Source organism: Galleria mellonella, unplaced genomic scaffold (assembly GCF_026898425.1).
Source record: "Galleria mellonella isolate WM207_F2 unplaced genomic scaffold, CSIRO_AGI_GalMel_v1 utg55, whole genome shotgun sequence".
In the NCBI taxonomy this organism is placed as follows: Eukaryota; Metazoa; Arthropoda; class Insecta; order Lepidoptera; family Pyralidae; genus Galleria; species Galleria mellonella.
In genome coordinates this window covers 2,916,346-2,937,289 of record NW_026442115.1, presented here as the reverse complement: position 1 = coordinate 2,937,289, position 20,944 = coordinate 2,916,346, and the positions used below count along the sequence as shown (strand labels likewise).

The window sequence follows — 20,944 nt, the reverse complement described above, 5'->3', positions numbered from 1 at the left end:
CGCATGGGGACTATCATGGGCGAAACACTATACGCGACAGTTACCACTTTCTATCAGGTGAGCCCTCAGCTTGTTTGCCATTCTAAGTTGCATAAAAAAAAATTTACTAGCCTTAAATTCATCTTTTATACCATATTATCTTTTGGTCAATAAAGTTATTTAAATAAATAAATAATGATGAATAAAGATTTTGTGACGATCATATATAACATTAATATTCGTCATTAAGCTCCTTTACTTAATTAACTATTTTTGAATATCGAATTATTAGCACCAATATTTGACAATGATTTTTGATGGGGTGAAAGGGATTGTTAGTAATGGAGATTGAGAATCCCATTGCTATATCCAACCAAGTCGACCTCCTCGCGGTTCTCCCTGGAAACTATCATGGTTAATTCCTGATGAATTCATCATGATGAGCTAACAGAACTGTTTTCATTCTCATCTATTACCCTTTACTGGTGCTCCGTCAGCGTATCCCGTTAGCTCAGTCGGGGTACCATACCATTTTCACCCATCAAAAAAAAATTTTTTTTGATGCGGCTGTTTTATATTTAACCAGCTGTAACGTACCGTCACTAATAACTCAAGGTTTATATCATAACAAATGTAATATATTTACAAAACTTCACATTTGTTCAAGTTTATTATTGATTTAATAAGGTATAAATATAAAATGATCTATATCCATTTAAATTGGATTTAGATGAGATGTAACCTCGATTATAAATTTTGTTTGATATTTCCTGCGTTTTGTAGGCCAACGTATATTCTCAATAGTTCTTTCTTTGTTATTATAGTTGGCAAAATTAGTTAACCGTCTTTGCCTGCGTATCTGAAGTTCGATTTAGCAGATCACATTCTAAAATCATTATGTCCTCTAAATTCAGGAATTTTACCTAGTTGCTATTATATTTATGTTTAAATTAAGATAATTTTCAAATCAATGGTGGCATTTAAAACCGGCATAGTAACAAGTTGCAATTTACATCTGTACCAGACTTGTGCAAAAAATTTGTGAAATGTTAATTTGTATCCTATTTTTTTAAAGCAAAAAACAATAACATGAATGTTAGGAAATATATGATTTATAAGAAATATACCATATATTTTCTACTATTCTTGTATCATCTAGAAATAAAATATATACACAAAAAGAATACTATTCTAACTATATAAGGTATGAGTGAAAAAAAGAAAAGCATTTGAGTTTATGCACGGTGGAAAAATGTAGATGGATTTTACTTCTCTGGCGAGAAGTAATGTGGTTATTGAGCAAGGAAGTTACCATATCATGTAATTCTTCGGAACATTAGGTTAGATACTTCGAGTGACTTATAAGATAGAAAGCTTTCAATTAAAAGTTATTTTTATATTTATTCTTATTCAGGCGCTATGTATGATCTCAATCATTCAATTAATTATTGTCAAAAAATATTTATAAATGAATAAATTTGATATGCATCTAGTACATACGAATTTTAATTTGTGTTTAAAGTGTTTATGTTAAATCAAATAAAATAAAACATTACCAGCAAGAAAACATTTATTAATCAACAGTTCATAATCAAATCATTGTCCGTAATCGTAAATAAGGTCGTTATATTGTTTAGCGTTTCTTGAATAAAAATGGATAATCTCCGTATGCTCCGAGTGCGATTCCAGAGTACGCCAAGGGAGCGGGGTAAGCGATGGGAGCACTTAATCCGGAATAGGCGATCGGTGCGGAGTAAGTCAACGGTGCAGAGTAAGCTAATGCTATTGGCTGAGCTACGGCAAAGCCCAAAACTGCCACGAGGGCGATAATAAGCTGAAAATTTTAAATACCAAATAAAAAATAATAATTTAATAAAAAAATAGACTACTTCTATTTTTCTAATATTGTATTGTAATTTTGTAATAATTGCATTTTGATAATACTAGTATATGTATTAGTGTATGTATGTATTGTATAGAATATTATGTATTCCATTACATAAGTATATGTGGAGAAATATCATCATTATCATAATTTCAGCCGCTGTTTTAGTTGTGTGTGAGTTTTGTACTGCTAAACGCAGGCCTCTCCTCTAGAGTTAGCTGCATTCACTTACTTTATTTGAAAGGACTTCAAATATGTTGCAGGAACCTATCACTAGATACTACAGATAAGCCTACAGTGCGTTTGCCTACATGGCTATTTGACAGCATTTCTTCTCCATTGGTTGTCTATTCTTTAAGCTCTATAATCGGCTTATTGTCACATCAGCTTATTTATTGTTAGAGTTATATCGGCCATTTTAGTCCTTTTTCAGATATTTTTATTTTGAATTTTATCACATAGCGAAATTCCAAACCCATAGTTATATGTTAAATACTGAAAATGATTAGCTAGTATAAACATCTGAATGGGTACAATAGAGATGTATATACCGACTTACCACTTTAAACATTGTGAAGGTTTATTTTCAGGCTATCGAAGCTAAATGATGTTGGGTTGCTCTGATTCAGCTATTTTATAGGGGCATTCAAAAACCGGACTTATTAAAAATATGGATTATTTGAAAACAAAATAACCTTTAATTTATTGATTCAAGATTTCATTTTTTGGCTAGCTACTGATTGAAAAAAAACGAAACAACCAAACTTACATAATGTTCAATTCAAGGCTAGTCTGCTAAAACGAGTCTAATTCAAGTATTTATTAGTAATTATCTAAGTCTTAAAGTTAGTTTTGAAGTTGACATATAGTACGTTTTACGTGATTTTTGTTTATATTTTAGTAGAATCGACAAAAATACAATAAAGTAAATAAAAGTGCGGTATGTTATGAAATTAAAGATCTTAGAACTTTTCTTCTGCTAGATAAATATTTGTAAAATTGAGGTAACACAAGAAGGGATGTTACACTGATTTGCTTTAGATCGAAACATTTGACGTTTTATTATTTTTGCCCTACTTTATATACGTACAACATATATCATTTTTATGTTTGTAGGAATGGAAAAAGATTTTTTTTTTAAAACCTCTATATCGTAATAGGAATGGAATACTGCAGAGGGAAAGCTAATTACATAACCCTAATATATGAATGAGAAACAATTTGGATATATGCATAGTGATAGTTTGGCACCCTCTTAAAAATGTTGATTAAATAGTGATGAAGGTATCATGTCGTGTAATTCCTCGAAATATTGATTAGATTCTTTAGAGAGTTATAAAATAGAAAGCACTTTTTATCGAATGTTATTTTTATATTTATTCTCATTCGTGCTCTATAACATCTCAATCGTTTATTCAATCATTGTCTTAAAATAAATATAAATTAATAAATTTGACACACATCTAGTATATACGACGACTATATCCTTATTAATATTATAAATTACAAATTGAGTTTGTTTGTCATTATTTTATAACTTTAACAGCCCAAGTATGAACTATCGTTGATATATTTTAAATGGTATTTAATTTTATATAAATATAATTAGAAATGAAACATTATATTTTGTACAGATAATATTTAATTCAATAAATATATCACTTACATTTTTCTTAGGCTCGTTGGTTTAATAAATAATATAATTACGGCTTAATCGATCTCTTTAGATTTGTCGCTGGATTCTGTTCAGATATAGTAAGAGTAGGGAGAAGCATAAGTGTAAGCGGAGTAAGCGACCGGGGAGTACGCGCTGTACGCAGAGTAAGCCACCGGCGCGGTGTACGCAGCGGCAACCGGCGCGGTGTACGCTGCTGCGATGGGCGCGGTATATACCAAAGGTTTGGCGGAGGCAAATGCCAAGATGGCGGCGAAAATCAGCTGAAAAATAGAAATAAACTATTTATTTATATACCGTCTATTTTTGTTACAGTATATAAAATTATTTATGATTCATTTTTTAAATATAACATTTATATTAATTTATTATTTCCTTATTCTTTTAAATAATTATGAGTTAATATTAATTATTAACAGTAATAATATTAACATTAAGTCATAATTATTTAAAAGAATAAGGAATTATTAATATAACACTCAAAAATCTTATCAAACATGTTTGATGCATGTAATGAGAAAATAATCTTACTGATACTAATATAATAAAATTACAATTGAACTATGGAGAGAATTGATATGAGGGAGTCTTATTAAGATCGATAAAAGCTAAAATAATATATTTTGTTTAATTTTGTCTGTCTGTATTGTATGCTTGCTCCAGCATCTTACAAAACTTACTGTACCAAATTAAATGCAGTTGCGTTCCTAAAGGTCTAACTTAATTCGTTTTATGCCATAAAAAAGTGGTCTATTTAATTGGATTTCTTACTTCTGAAATTCTCGCGTACGAAGTAGCGGTTAAAAAGCTACTTAGTATTCTCTGACTTATTTAAAAACACCTAGTATTTTTTTTCTTATTTATATTTATAAATTATATATTACTGTAAATAATCAAAATATTTATGTACTTAATCAGAATTTTATTCAGGAACTGTGAATAGGCTAATTTTATTGAGTGAGTCATATAATTGGTGTTTATTATCGAGAAAATTTAAATATTTATCAAGGCTAAATATATCTACTCAGTGCAGTACCATACAGTGTCAAGTTCTACAAAATGCTAATTGAAAAATCTGTGACAATCATAGTATAAACAATATTTTGCTGGAACAAAATTACGGGATACAAAATTTCTATTACTTTAATAGTAATAAACCAGATTTTTATACTCTTTAAAAGATTTCTAAGATAGAAAGCTTTCGAACAAAACTTTTCTGACCGCTTATTATACCAATGCTGTTACCAAGTAGATTTTTATTTAAGTTCATTAGTTTATATTAATACATAAAATACTTAACATAAATTTCGTGGAATAGTAACCATCGTGAGTCATACTGTATTAAAACATGACTAAAGCTGACGTAAATAATTATAAGTTATATTTTATAATTTCTCTATTTAAAATAACAATATTAGGTTGAGTGTATTACACAACCTAATAAGAATTTATGCGTACAAAATTAAACTGTATTACAAATAGGTACTTATATGAGCTCCTCTTTGACATTTATATAATAAATCAACAAATTGTTCGTTATCAAATAAACAACACGAATAGTAGCGGAAACTGATTAAGTTATATTTGTTTTTTATTATTAATGAATGGCAAAGAATACTGTTTAATTTACTTAGTTAGTAGGTAACTAACTTACATTTATAACTAAATTTTAAGTGACATAATTTCAATAAGAATAATCATCAATTAATTTTAGAGTTATAGAGAATAGAATTTTATTAAATTATCAATTGTTCATGTGTAAATTTGTTTTATTTATTGTCAGTACCTAATGATTTTCGGGAGTATAAGTTTTATTGCCGTGTGGTCCCGGCGTAGAATAAACCAAGGCGACTCAGCGAACTTAATGGTCAAGGAATGGGTAACAGCGTTCTTCTTAAAATATTACTAAAGCTTAACTGCGGTTGCCAACTCGCCTGTCAGGCATGGCAACTACTGGCAAAACTCCTTTTATGGGAAAGGCCTATGTTTACGAGGGAATAGTTAACGGCTAATATAATAATAATAAATAAGATGTCTGTTCAAATTAAATTAAATGTAAGTTTGAATCTTAGACTCTGATTGATGATTCTGTATAAATGACAGTATTATCACGTTTGTTTTAACTGCATGAAGTCACATAATGGGAATGATATAAACAATAGCTTATTTTATGTCTAATATATTTTTTTGTTATATTGTTAGATAACGCGCATATATTCAACTGTAATTAGCTAATTTTGAGCATTACTTTACTGAATTTTATACTCTTTGATAAGTTCACTTGAATATAGTTCGATTATGTGTCATCAGCTAATAATAAGCATAATTCAATGAATTTGTTAAAAATACGTCTATTGAAAAAATAAAACCATTAATTTATTAAGGAAACAAAATAAATTGCTACCAGGCTAAACTGGATCGTCGGTGTTTCTTTAAACAACATTCTTGTGATGTTTATAGTAAAGTTCCTATTTAAGACTTTAATTGCGTGACAAGTTACGTTTACTGCAATACAAAGTGACACATTTTCAAGATTACTTAATGTTTGGCGTACCTAATAGACTTGTCCTAGACATTATTTAAAACTATGTGTAAGTTTACAACAGTCGATCACACCACCTGTGTAGAATGCATATTAAACAGTTTTGCATAATAAAATATCGAATAACAGATATATCTATTAGTTGTAATGCAAAAAATTCATTAGTTATATTATAATTTTATAAAAGAAAAAGTTTATAAGTGTGTATAAAATTTGGTACACATATCCTAACTTAGCACATAGGATTATTTATATACTGATTCATTTGGCCAAAGTCGCAAGTAGCAGTTAGTCATGCATTAAATAATTTTACTGTTATTAAAATTAAAAATTTTATGTTTAATGAATAATATGAGAGTTGGCACTTCTACTAAATTTATAACAAATACACTAAATATGTAACCTTGCATTTACACCTGTAAATTAAATATAATATTATTAAATCGTAATATAACAGAAGAGATATTTCTTATTAGGTAGATATATCTATGACTGCAATAAATTATTTTAGTGAATGATATTAGATATCAAAGTCTAGTAACGATGTAAAAGACTTGTTGATAGACACGATATTTTATGAAGTGAATTATAAAATAAATATTGTTAATTATATTGTTTTAAAATAGATATTGATTTTATTCTCTACTATTTATAAAAAAAAAATATTATAAGTATATGAAGGCTTAGATTTTCTACTTTATGTCTTCATACGTTCTTTGTATATTTTCATTATTCTTTATTTTTTTTCTAGTCTGAGGCTACTAGTGAGATTGATTGGCTCTTATTATAATTTTATTAAACTTAATAAAACATATGTTACTGATACTGAAGTCATAAAAAACAATAATTATATTTAATAAAGAATATATAAGAATTGAGTTACGTTTTTCTTTATTCATCACAAAATGAATAAAGAAAAACAATCTCAATTCTTATGGATTATTTTAAAAATTAACAATGTTAATAATTGTTTTGTATACAATAACTACTTTATAACTGAAAGTATTTATTGATATTATAATTAAATATGTATAATTATTAATTAAATAATATAATGTACTCACAAGCTTGAACATTTTGGTTGTTTGTTTGTGTATGTCTGTTAAACACTAACTGATGAAGCCTAGTCCTGGCTGAATATATAAGGATTCAATGATGACCCCATTGGTTTGGCATCGGTTCGGCGCTTGCGCACCTTGGTAAGACGTGCGTGTACAGGACTAGTACGCGACATGAATTATTTTATTTGAACGACGCTATGAACAGGTTGATGTTTTATTTTATTTATTTTGAAAATTAACAATTTTAATAACAAATACTCCATATTAATGTATCTGTCTATGATTTAATGAATTATGATATATAGACACAACAGAAATACCGCTTATCTTAGGACATACTAGGTTAAAATATTTTACCTCCTGAAATCTTGACAGATCGATTCGACATGATTGCTACCAGCAACTGTCAGCTATCCGTAGCGGATGTTTCTAATTACACCAAGGAAAAAATAATTTTGTACAATCAGACGGAGATTTTTTCAACTCCTTTTAATTTTATTTATATATTATAATGTAAAACGGATTATATATCAGCCATTATCTGTCCACTGCTGAACATAGGCTTCCCCCATAGATTGTAACGTAAAGTGAAACGGTCCTGAGATACCTGCATACACTGACTCTCTGCAATTGACGTTGTCACTCCATCTATTGGGAGGGTCATTACACACTGCGTTTGCCCATACAGGGTCGCCACTCAAGAACCTTTTTTTAACATAAAACGTATTATTAATGCGTTATTGTATATTAAAAATATCCAAGGTTTGTACGTAAAATATTTTTAATTCATCTTTAAATATAAATTATTCATTATTAATTATTATTTTTATCGATCATTATTATTAGTCTTCTCCTTTTTCCTTTTAAATTTATTTTGTTATTTTATAATGTTCGGAATTTTATTATGCGAATAAATGCGAATGGCAGTTGAGTAAGTACTTAAAACAAATTTAAGAACTAATATAAAACGAAATTAAATTCCAATAAGAAAATGAGCATAGCAACCAATTGTTGCCTATAAACGATTTCCTTGTTAATTTACGACGCATAAAGACCCTTCTTACTGTTATGTAAGAATAGAGGCCTTTGGCACTTGGTTCTCTCAGTCTGTTCTATCATAACCTAACGTAAAAATAGATAATTATAGTAATAAAATTTCATATATCTTCAAATTTTGTTTAAAAACTTCAAATAATCAACGTTTAAGCATTATGTATACCAAGATGGACGTACTATATACTGCGTGTTAACTATTTTTTAGCTCTGGTTCCATTTTGGTTACATTTAAACAATTTTATTAATTTGATAATATTGACTTTTTATTTATAAATCATAAGATTTATAAATAAAAAGTCAATTTCAAATTCAATTCAAAAAGTCAAGTCAAAAGTCAAAAAAATATTTTTTATAATTGCTGTTGCTAGGCGCTGAATAAATATTTTTCTTTGTTTTTGTTTTTCAATCATGATGATTCGTAATTTTGTTTATAGTTTAATGTAATAATAATTTTATTTTAATAAATTACAAGAACACATCTCATAAAGCAATCAAAGATAAATTGTTATCCATGTATAACTAGATTAGACAGTGATGAATTATAACTAAAAATAAATATCTTGTTCCAAAAATCATGACGTTACATAATTTGTAAAATTATGCAATATAAAATTAATGCGAATAGAAATCCGGCTTCTACAAAAAACTAACAGGTTATTCGCGTAGTATCAACATTCCTGCAAGGTATAAAATTTTTCCCAATAAGAGCAGGTACAAGATTTGATTACCAGAGTCAATGATCTGTTAAATTCTAGTAAATATCAAATAAAATATCATATAAAAATCAATTTAATACATAGTCTTTGGTGAATGACACTATCAAATAATTCTCCCGTATTTTGTTTTTTTATATATAGTTATACCGATTGTTAATAATAACTTAGTAGACCAATAAAACTGAAGGGAAACTGGTAATGGAAAAAAAAAATAATTATTCCGTAATGTCTGATAGTAAAAACTGTTAAATGTGTAATATATTAAACAGCGTTATGTAGTTCCAAACCGAGCAGAGTTCATAATAATTCATAAACATACGCGTACATATTAAACATAAAACACACAGATTAATAAAAATATTTGTATTATGTGAAGCAATATAAAAATTAATTAATCTTAAATAATAATATACCGTTGGACATGTTATACATAAATGGCGCCATCTATTTCCAAATTTAATAGTGCTTGTGCTTCGGCTACTAAACAACTATTATTTTTACCTAAATAGGTGCCTTTTTATTATTTTTACATGTTTATTTGAATAATGAAATAATAAAACACCCTGTATGGTGTTGTTGAATACAATTGATGTAGAAGGCGGTAAGGATCTACTAATCATATACCTATATGTGGAATGTTCTATATGTTCACATTGCGACATTTAATTCTGACAACCTTGATCAATCAGACATTCAAGGTTATAATAAAATGAAACCTGAACCTGAATTTTCTTAACAAAACGTCGCAAAATTTAAAATTATCATAAAAATGATGAAGTGAGAATGTGTTAGACTTAACCGTATAACCGACATCATAACCTTCAAGAAAAGAGCATATTTCTTTTTAAAAGGCCGGCAGTGTAGTGTTGCTTCTGGTGTGGCGGGTGCTCTTGGCCGGCGGTAGTCACTCGCCGTATGCTCGTTTGCCGTCGGTGTTCTAAAAAAATAACCATATATTTATATACTTAGATTGATTATTTTATTGTTACATTTAATTATGGAAAATTATTTTTATTATGCCCAGTAAAATAATAAATTTTTATATGTGAATAAAAATTGTGTTAAAAAATCCACTTCATTTGCATCTATAAATATCGATTTATAGATACAAATAAAGTGGGTTTGTGTTATATACTCGTATCTATTGAGATATATAACATGAAAAATACTTAAAAATCATTAATTTTATTTTGTTTGTATGTATACTATAAATTCTAAAAAGAAAGGTTTACGTGTTTACACAAATTACAGGAAAATAAATTCCACACAGACGAAATCGTGGGCATAGTTAATATAGCTATTATAATAAATGACTAAGAAGTATAACACAATTATGAACACGTATCTATCACACATCTTCTGTTCTGATTTTTTTTCTGAGATTAAATGTGAATTAGGTGTTAATGAGATTTTAAATTTAACTTGACATTTCATTTATAAGTAGGCACCATTATATATTCTATAATTTCATATGAATTTAAATTATTGGCATTTAAATATTCGTGATACGTTACATTATCACGGAATAAATATGCTCTAGTAAAAAAATACGTTACATCCTTTTCTACTTTCTATATACGAGTATATTCCTTTATAGATTAGATCCGTCTAAACTAATAACGTTATTTTCATACGTAGATAATTAGGTACTGTAGTAAGATCTGTTACACGCAAAGTATAAACTATTTTTACTATTTTATTGCGATTTCCTGAAAAAGAGAATCAATTCGTTTAAATTTTTTAATGTTACAAATTTTCATGAAGCCGATACTCTGTTATGTCCATATAACATATATTATGTACCTACTGCTCATGCCTGTAGGCGACGGTTACCACTTTTCATCAAGTGGACGGTCAGCTTGTTTAAAATTCTAAGTTGCATAAAAAAGTCTTTTATTAATTTACTTTGTATTTAAATTATTACAAATCCAATGTATTTATTATATTAGTAGCCATGTGATTCCAACATAGAATGGACCCTTCCTTTCTCGTAGATGTCGTAAGAGGCAACTAAGGGAATTTAATGGTCGAAGGATGGATAACAGTGTCCCTCTTAAAACATCATCAAAGCCTAACTGCGGTTACCAAACCGTCTGCTAAGCTTGGCAACTACTGGCAAAACCCTGCAAGGGGGAGGCCTATGTTCCGCAGTGGTCAGTTAATAGCTGATAAATAAATAAAATAATAATAATAATAATGTATTTACCATATATAACATATCGTCATCTGTCAACATACTTTATTCCTTTAAATATATGAAACACCATGTACATAAAATTTGAGGATAGCCTCGATTTCCTTGGGCTCTTGTCATCAAATCCTAACTTGGACCGCCTCAGGAGTATATTCTTTTGAATAAAAAATATGCAATCAAACATACGACCTCCTCATTTTTTGAAGTTGATTAAAAATAAAAATAGTCAAAATTCTAGTAAATTCAACATTAATTTTGCCAACATTGGAAGTTTTTTTTTCCCCGGAATAAACTATACTTATTTATATAATACACTAATAAATAGCTAGAAATGGTGTATCAAGTGTAAACAACTAATAAACCTTTTCATTTCTAAACAAGTTTACGCTTCAATATTTCAGTCTTACAAGTGGAAAATATTCTATATTTTTGCTAGATTTAACCCGCGACTTCATCTGCGTGGCCAGGCTATATTTAATGCCCGGAATAAAAGTATTCTTATATATATCCTTCTCCATCCCATATAGTACGTTTATACAAAATCTCATAGTTATTGTTTTAAACCAATTTTTTACCTTATACTCGTAGCTACTTAACTTTAAGCCATTAAGGGGCCATAAGATAACAAACAAACACTCTTTCACGTTTATAATATTAGTAAAGGGGGAAAAGGATTGTTAGCAATGGAGTTTGACATTCCTAGCAATATACCCTATCAGGTCGACTTCCACGTGGTTCCTCATGGAAACCATCGTGAACAATTCTTGTTGAATTCGTCACGAAAGGCTAACTAACCTGCTTCATCCTCACTGGTACCCCGCCGGTGTATACCAATAGCGCGATTTACCATTCCATTATCTCCCATTATAAAAAAAAATTAGTAAGGATAATCAAAGTGCGGTATCAGTCTATGCAAATATAAAAAGAACCAAACAGACAATAGGCGTCTTATTGTCTGCAAAGATACATCTGACGTATTGAAAATAGAAACACAAAACAAAATCTGCCTTTCTCGTCTGTCTATCTATTAATGCTTTCGGTAGTCAGATACTGCGTTTTATTATACCGCTAAGTAAATGTATATTTATGTGGAATTCAAAAGGAAGTCCTATATTTAGCTCAAAGTAGTCCCAAATCTCCATTAATTTTACACAGACAATGTTATGTTATTCTTAACAAATATTTATCTATAATTATATACTCCATATTTATTCAAGGCTTTTCCCAATAATCTTTCTAATTGGCGCATAAATATATTAATCTATTATTAACCTATAAGTAGGTATTATATAATCAATAGGTACTACTATATATTCGGTTATGTTATTACGATTTTCGTAGCATGGCATACTCCTAATTTTTACCGGTTTTCAAAGTAATTTATCACCTCGGTCATGTGCATAATATAAGTGACCATGACCGTTGGATGTCACGAAACCAGTTCGAACGATTTAAGATCGTTATTCGAATCACCTGATGTTATATAATACACCCGTAATAATATTATGGTCTCGATCTTGTTGGTGTTTCTATATCATGTCTATATATGATAGACATGATATAGATGTAGTAGAAAAAGAAATTATTAGTAATATGGACACTATCTTCCATTACTAACAATAGATACGGTCAGATCAACCTCCACGCTATCACCTGTGAAAACTATCGTAATTCCTTTCCGTTGAATTAATTATGATTGCTTAACTTAGTTTACTTCATCCTCACGTTCTTCTTATACTGGTACTCCATTGTTATACTCGTATGTCTAGTCTAGTACTTGTGGGGCGCATCTTTATATTTTATTCCTTAAAAAAGCACAGATGTAATAATAATAATGTACTTAACTGATGTATATACCATAAGTAAACAGCCCTTCTAGATTGATTGCAAACAAATTTAACGTTAAGCATCTTATATATATATATATATATATATATATATATATATATATATATATATATATATATATATATATATATATATATATATATATATATATATATATATATATATATATATATATATATATATATATATATATATATATATATATATATATATATATATATATACGTAAGGTGCAAAATTGACCAAATTCTCGATATTTTTGTAACTGGAGCAGATTGTTTGCATAATCATAAACCAAAAGAATTTAACAATCGTAATTAAAGTAATAAATAAATGTAGTTTTTAATACATCATTATTATTTAACAATTAATCACATTTTTTAGAGTTTTTAGAAATGAAAATACTGTAGTTTTGCATAATATACATATATATACACATATATTAATCTAAGGGAGTAGAGTAGAAATGATTGTAGGCATACTCTAAATAAAACAAAAACTATTTTACTAGTGTGACTGGAAAAAGAAGGGGTTTTAATTTTCCGCAATTTATTTTGCGATTATGTTACGCGATTACGTAGCCAATTTTGAATCGATGTTTACAAATTGCTTTCTGTAATGAATAGGCAACACGGGAGTCCCATATTAATTTGGTGTCGTTTGAAGCTACCGTTTTTCTTTACAGAACAAAAGGTTGCTTGTTGCGAAGCAAAATTTAGACTGAAATATTTTCAATATAATTTGTCTTTACCGGTGTGTTTCTAACTTCAGATTAAATATAATTGAAATCTCTTTTTTGCAAAGTAAAATATACTTTTTTTATAAATTTGTATTAGTTTTCGTTAACGAACTTCGAACACTCCAGGTGTTCAAAGTTCGTTAACGAAGACTCAATCAACAGATAATACCCATATTTAAGATCTAGTTATTTATTAAGCCGGTTACAAAGCAGGTCTGCATCCTTAAAGTGACAAGACTAATTTGCATATATCTCGAAAATGTAAAGAATTCGTATCCTCTTTCGAAGCGTTTACAAGATTGATGAATATTCATTATGATACCCACTTACTATTTTTAAAAGTAATTTTACTTTTAATGGATGTTGTTTGTTAAAATTTATAAATTTTGAATGACATTATTTTGAAAAAATCTTATTTCCCTACTTTCTCTATAACCAATAATCTATAATAATATCGCATAATTTTTTTAATGGGTGATAATGGAATGATACTCTACATCTACGCTGTCAGTGTACGCTAACAATGAAAGATGACAGATGATATTGAGCTGATTCATCCTGACAAGTTCAACAAGGCTTGTCTACGATAGTTTTCAAAGAGTACCGTGTGTAGGTTGTCCTGGTACATTGCTAACAAATTCTTTCCTCCTAATGACACTATCGCAATATTAAAAAATAAAGATAAATTTTATCCTGCCGTTTTCAAGTATTTTGCTTACAAATAAATAGAAGAAGAAGAGGAAATGGCCACTATTGGATTCTGGTGATCCCATTCTTTGCAATATATCTTGACAGGTCCATTTTTATACCGTCCCCTATGCGATCTGTAGAGATTACTGCCTTTTTAATTCGTCAGGATGTTCCGATTAGCCTAAATCGCCTTCACCTCTTATCTCTTAATCATTTTCATTTATTAAAAATAAAACAGAGTATAATTAGGTTTTATTGGTTAGATAGAGTCTTTTCATTCCTAGAATAGATAGATTCAGTAAAAAGTAATTTGACTGTTACATCAGTGCTAACGCACCATCTCCCTGACTGACTTCCACGGCACAATAAAGCAAAAGTTAAAAAAAAAAGTATTAAAAAACATTAAAACGAATAATAAAAAACTGTTTGTGTTGTACGGGAATAGAATCTACAACCATTGAAAGATGAGCTAATGTCAATATGTACGTTTTCAAATAAAAACTATTAAGTGAAACAATAAAAAAAATCCCTTGTCAGAATAAAACAAATTGTTTGTAATATCGTACACCATTGGCATTCTTTAACATTCTGTGAAGCATGTAGATAACGAATAGTCATGTACGACTACAGATTTTATTTATACATATTACATTGTTCTATTGTTTTGTGATGACTCTACCACGCATACTCAATAATATATTTTATCTCTACCTTTTTGCTTTTCATTTCTTGATTTTTTTTTTTTATTAATTGCACACTAAAAAAAGGTAGCTGATATTTTAATATGTCGATAACTCAATGCAACGCTATCTTTTAATTTTGCTTTTAATTTTATATTATTACTTAACAATTAACGTGTGAGCTTAGCATATGAGTGTCAAATAATGTAATATTTCGTGTGTTCGATTATCTTTAAAGGGATTTACCTTTATCTAAGGTATTGATGAAATTTTAATTATATAAGAAAAATCTTTTTTGCTTTTAAAAAACAAAATCGGCGGTAATAAAAACCACATATGAAGAGACTATTTACCTGTCATTGTTTCGCTGTTTATCTTGTAAATAAATTTAAATGTTTATATCTAATTACATATTTTTTATCTAAATGTCTCCTAATATCCTATGTAGAAATAAGGCACGCATGTATCACACCCAATAGACAGTGGTCAAGAATGTATAATGAGTTACTGGGCCATTCTAGAACAATGTGTTTTTAACAGGTATATTGATGCATACAGGTTAAGGTTATATGACGTTAAAAGACAGTCATGATGATGCCATGTTTTCAAATAATGGTAATTTTGTATTAAAAAAATTCTTGGAGAAACATCCAAATTAAATCAGCTTTTAAATAAAAACATATTATCTAGTGGCCGATATCAAGGACCTTTTTTATTTTAAAGGTCTTCGCTGTTTTATTCAATGAGGATAAATTAATTTAAGGCACGATGTACGGTAGTAGACTTGCTCCGAATTATTTTAGACTCAAATGTGATCGACGAAATGTGGATATAAAAAAGAGATGTATCGCCCTCTAATAGATTCGTGAAGAAACTCTCATATTATTAGCAGTATATATGTATATTTGAAATTTCCTTATCAAGGGTTAGGTAATAAATGATGGTGAAGCGCTTTACCTATCACCTATTATTATAACAACAAATTTAGTTTTGTGTGTATGTATATAATATAAATTACATATTTTAATAATTGGTGAATTAATTAAATAACTTTTTGTAATGGCAATATTTTTTATTTCTTTGTAAAAATCAAATTTCGTAACATAGTGGATCAGTCTTTTCAATTTTACTTAAGAAGAACAGGAGCTTTGTATGCAGCTGCTACAACAGGGGCGGCGGCTAAACGAGCGGCGACGGGCGCTGCATACGCAGCAGCGACAGGAGCAGTGTAAGCGGCGGCGACGGGAGCGGCATACGCGGCGGCGACGGGGGCGGTGTACGCAGCAGCGACGGGGGCGGTGTACGCGGCGGCGATCGGCGCTGCGTACGCAGCAGCAACCGGTGCGGTGTACGCGGCGGCGACCACGGGAGCTGCGACCGCAGGGTACGCAACAGAGTGGATGCCTGGCTTAGCGGCCACTACCGCGAGCAGACCAGCGAAGATCACCTAAAATTATAAATTTATTGTAGAAATTTTGATTTTTTAATCAAATAAGTGTACTTAGATGCTATCTATAAATGTATATTTTTAAATATTATTATTCTATTTACCAGTTTGTACATTTTGTTGATAGTTGCTTGTTGTGATGTAAACAAGAGACTGATATCGAAGAGGTTACAATAGTGAGTTTAAATACTTAATCGGCCAACTACATGTGATAGTTTCGAGATATTACGAGGGTTGGTTTACATACCGGTGCCAATGTTGCACCGAATTTGAGATATATATCATGATAAGAATTATGCAGTAATACACCAATATATATATTTTTTTTCATTTTAGATATTTGTTTTTGTATTATTAATAGTAGATACATCATATTAGTAATTATATTAGCAAAATATTTTTTAACAAATCAACGACAATTATGAACGATAAGCCTGTAGTGAAGTTTGTAGAGTAAGAACATTCCAACTCAAGCCGCCGTAATATGATTTTTATTAGTTTTGTGGACATTTAAATTCAAATCTTCTTTATTCAAATAAACTTGTTTACATGCACTTTAAAATCGTCTTTTTTTAAATCCACTGCAGGATTCAGAAAGTAGTTATTTGTTGAGAAAAGCCCACAAGAAACTAAATAGTTACTCTTTTAAATCTGTTATTTATATATGTATATATTTATTTAAATGTATTATGTCTAAAATTACATGGTCGTTAAAAGGCCATACATTATTGACTAACACCATGCACATTTATCATTTAAGTAATCATTTAATGTGTAATAGGCTTTATTCAACAAGTGTTTTTTTTTTTAATATTTTTATCATTTTGGAGATATAACATTTACAGCACCACAGATGTCACACATGACATACCGGAGAAATTGTAGTTTTATTTCCGTACCCATTTACTTTGCTTTACTTTGTTACATTATTATTTAAAAATAAGTTGTGCCAAAACCAATTTGGTTCAGTTTTGTATAAAATAGTTAACACATAAAGGATTCAGTAGGCGCAATTTTCGTGTTGCGTCAGAGGTCAGTGAGTGCGTGCTCGCTGTTACAAGTCCAGTTGCGACAATCCTGGAGGTCAATGCGCCTATTTAAAGTGAACGATATTAAATCAAAAGTTGTCTACAACAATTAGAGTTGTTGGAAAACTATGCAATACTTATTAATACTTATGCATATAATTAGTAGAAAACAGTAACATCTACATCGTAACATATAATATAGTTATGTTGCAATATCGAATTAATGTTGACTGATGACTTTAAATGACGATTATTTTTAATACATATAGGTTGATGTATATTCCACGCTGTGCGGTCCCGGTATAGAATGGGTTACCTCTTCCTTTTTCCTGTTTGTAAAAGGCGACTATGGGAATTTCCTAATCGAGGGATATTCTGATTTACTCAATATCCATTTAAAATCTTTTGTACGTTTAAATAGTTAGTAAACTAACTAGCTAGTAACTAGCAAGTCCATCTAATAGAAAACATACATTATCTGCAGATATGAACCAAATACCCGATATTATAAATGTGATTACTTCGTATTACATATGCTATTATTTGCTTCAAATGCAATACAGTTAAATTCTGGAGTGTATAACGCGTTTTCCATAAACATGTATATAAAAGAATGAAATTTTATTAGCTATTTGTCACTACTAATAAGAAAAGATGTATGATCATTTCCAGTCTTATTAGAACTACATATCAGTTCTACTTTCATGAAGCCATAATAGTCTTGTATTTGTTGCTTGTTTTTTTTTTCATTTATTTAAAACCGCCCTTTACCCGCTGGAGGTTTATTCGTCACTGTTCGAATACATTTTCTCGCATAGTCGCTTATTTGATAAATACTGTGACTTTTATTAGTTATTTATTCTTTATTGATCATATTACAAAAAATTTTAATGACTTTAAGTTATATTTTTTTAATGTTTTCGGACATTATTATATTGTATTTATTTTTTATAATAATTTTAGTATGTTTTTTTTATTTTCTAATACAAAACAGACAACTGCTTTATATTGAAAAAAATCATAGAGCATACTTAAGGTATTGTTAACTTTTTTTTTTACTTTTAATTTAAAGTTTGAATGGATTGACTGAAACAACCAGTACGCAGGACTTGTTGTACTATTTTGTAAGTTGTGCTTAGTTGTGTGTAAGGTATCGTTATTACCTTATATGCAATTAAATACAATTAGTAACATTAAATGAAATCTTCAATCTATTAATTGATAAATAGTTAGCAAACCTTAAGCAACTGTTAAGATCCAATATTATATCTTAACAGAAAATATTTTTTATTCTAAAAGCATAAACTAACAATGTAAATTTTGTATATGGAAACACTGATTAATGTAGCATTGCAACACGGCGATCTGTTTCCGTTCTCGCTTCCTCCATCAACTTTCATACTGGCCACCGTAAATTTCTCATTTTTGTAGAATAAATTAAATAATTAAAACAATTACAGCGCATTTTGATTCCAACAGCAAATATTTACTTAAACTTTAGCTACTGTGATGGCTACTAAAATCATGTACCTATGAGAATTAAATAGATTCAATTAAATTTGTTGACTCTGTATTAATAGTTAAACCATTTTACTGATTTTAGGTAAAAGATACTGAACATTATCAAAAAAGTATGAAACAAAAAAATATTTCATTTACATCTGAATTTGATATGTAGAACTTCTACAAGATAGTCAATATTTATTGTCTAATAAATGAAGTTATCGTCATCATCATGTCTGTCAAAAGGAACGACCCAGAACCACCTGGATAAATAGACAACTTACACGAAATATATTTTAATGTATACGTGATGTATTTAATACATATTCATAATGATGTTCAGAAAATATCTGTGGTCGTATGCCACCTATCCTAAAAAAACCGATTATAAGCTTTAGGGCAAATTCATCTAGCAGGATGAATTTCTATATACATATATCTAGAAGACGCTATATGACCATATGTATCAGATGGTATTCAAATATCATCACAGGATAGCCGTGATCATTCACGCTTCCCTCTAAACATCATTTTATGTATTAAATAAATTAAAACATATTACGTATAAGTTATTTAATAGATAGATAGATAATAAATATTAAATAGTTTGTACACATTTATTTCAGATGAAAATATTTCTCGTTTTATTCTTTTTAGAGTGTGATTTTTTAATAGTTGATTTTTATTTAGTATTTAAACTTACTTTTTTAATTTACTCAATCTATGTTCATGTCAATATATGTATATAAGTGGTTAAAACTCTCTTAAGTTAACCTGTACTACAAATGTCTTCGACAAATGATAAATCAACGTACGTAATTTAATCAGGTACCAGATACGCACATACTATAATTTAGTTCAAGTACAAATATTTTATACGTATCATATTTCTTCTAAAGTTTCTTGAAATTTTTTTTCAGCGCCACAAACACATTGGTTTCTTGCAAAATATAAAAAGCAATGTTGTCTATGTAAATTTTCTCGTTACAGTCTAATTAGTTATAGTACATTACTGCAGAGGCCAGCAACTGAGGCATTGATGGACGAACGTACAAATGTGGGCCTAGGCGTAGCCGAAGCACACATACGTGTGTCTATCAATGCCTAGTTGTGGCCAAAGCTTGTATAGTACTTTTCTCAAACAATGCGCGGAAATCAAAAACACAATTTTACTTTTTAAGTTCAATGACGAATAACGAACAATAATAATTTTTCACGCGCCATAATGTTCCCTTGTTTTTTTTTTCAATAAACAGCTTTCTATTTGCAAGCCAGTTCTAAATTTAAATAAAACCTTGTATTAGTTTCCTCCTTGGTAGCCATGTTTCGAAGTAAAAGGTCATTTCATTTTTAAATTACAGGACAGATATGAGTTTACATAGTAATTTATCTGGTCGCAAAACACGACAGATATGGATTTTCATACAAATTTTGCCGGCCGCTGCCCGTATGTATCTTGGCCAGCACGGCAAGTTTGATTTATCTCGAAGAAGATTGTCAAAATAATGCTCACATTTCCAAGCATGTTTGAGAAAGACTAATTTTTTTTTTCAGCGTTCATAAGTGTCTGTAACACTTTAATAAGTAGTTGATTAGATACGTATTCAATTTATATGCATTTGAAATTCGGTTTTAGAGCATTATGTTATTCATAGACATATCAAATTTTAATAGGATTACCTTATATCCCGAATGATAAATATATCATGTAGGACTGTCACTAACAATAAGCGCTTGCATTAAATTAATATCATAGAGTTAGAATAATCCTTTTTATTATCGTATTGTTGTAGCATTCGACCATAATAGATGTAATTTATAGTTTTTTTTATGGGATCAAAATGGAATTGTAATTCCGTCCGTGCTATTAGTATACGATAGCGGGGTACCAGTTAATAATG

At 29.3% G+C, this 20,944-nt stretch overlaps 2 protein-coding genes across 2 annotated transcripts; both read right to left on the bottom strand.

Moving 5' to 3' along the window:
- Positions 1–1,612: 1,612 nt before the first annotated feature.
- Positions 1,613–7,806, bottom strand: LOC113519564 (cuticle protein 12.5-like). The gene is made up of 3 exons (XM_052899037.1): positions 7,750–7,806; positions 3,662–3,802; positions 1,613–1,813 (listed from the first exon to the last, which is right to left on the bottom strand). Exons 1-3 carry the CDS (start codon positions 7,804–7,806, stop codon positions 1,613–1,615), a joined length of 399 nt encoding a protein of 132 aa, XP_052754997.1.
- Positions 7,807–16,099: 8,293 nt separating this feature from the next.
- LOC113519179 (vitelline membrane protein Vm26Ab) lies at positions 16,100–16,717 on the bottom strand. Its single transcript, XM_026904233.3, has 2 exons — positions 16,617–16,717; positions 16,100–16,512 (listed from the first exon to the last, which is right to left on the bottom strand). Exons 1-2 carry the CDS (start codon positions 16,626–16,628, stop codon positions 16,192–16,194), a joined length of 333 nt encoding a protein of 110 aa, XP_026760034.2. The 5' UTR covers positions 16,629–16,717; the 3' UTR covers positions 16,100–16,191.
- Between the last annotated feature and the right edge of the window lie 4,227 nt (positions 16,718–20,944).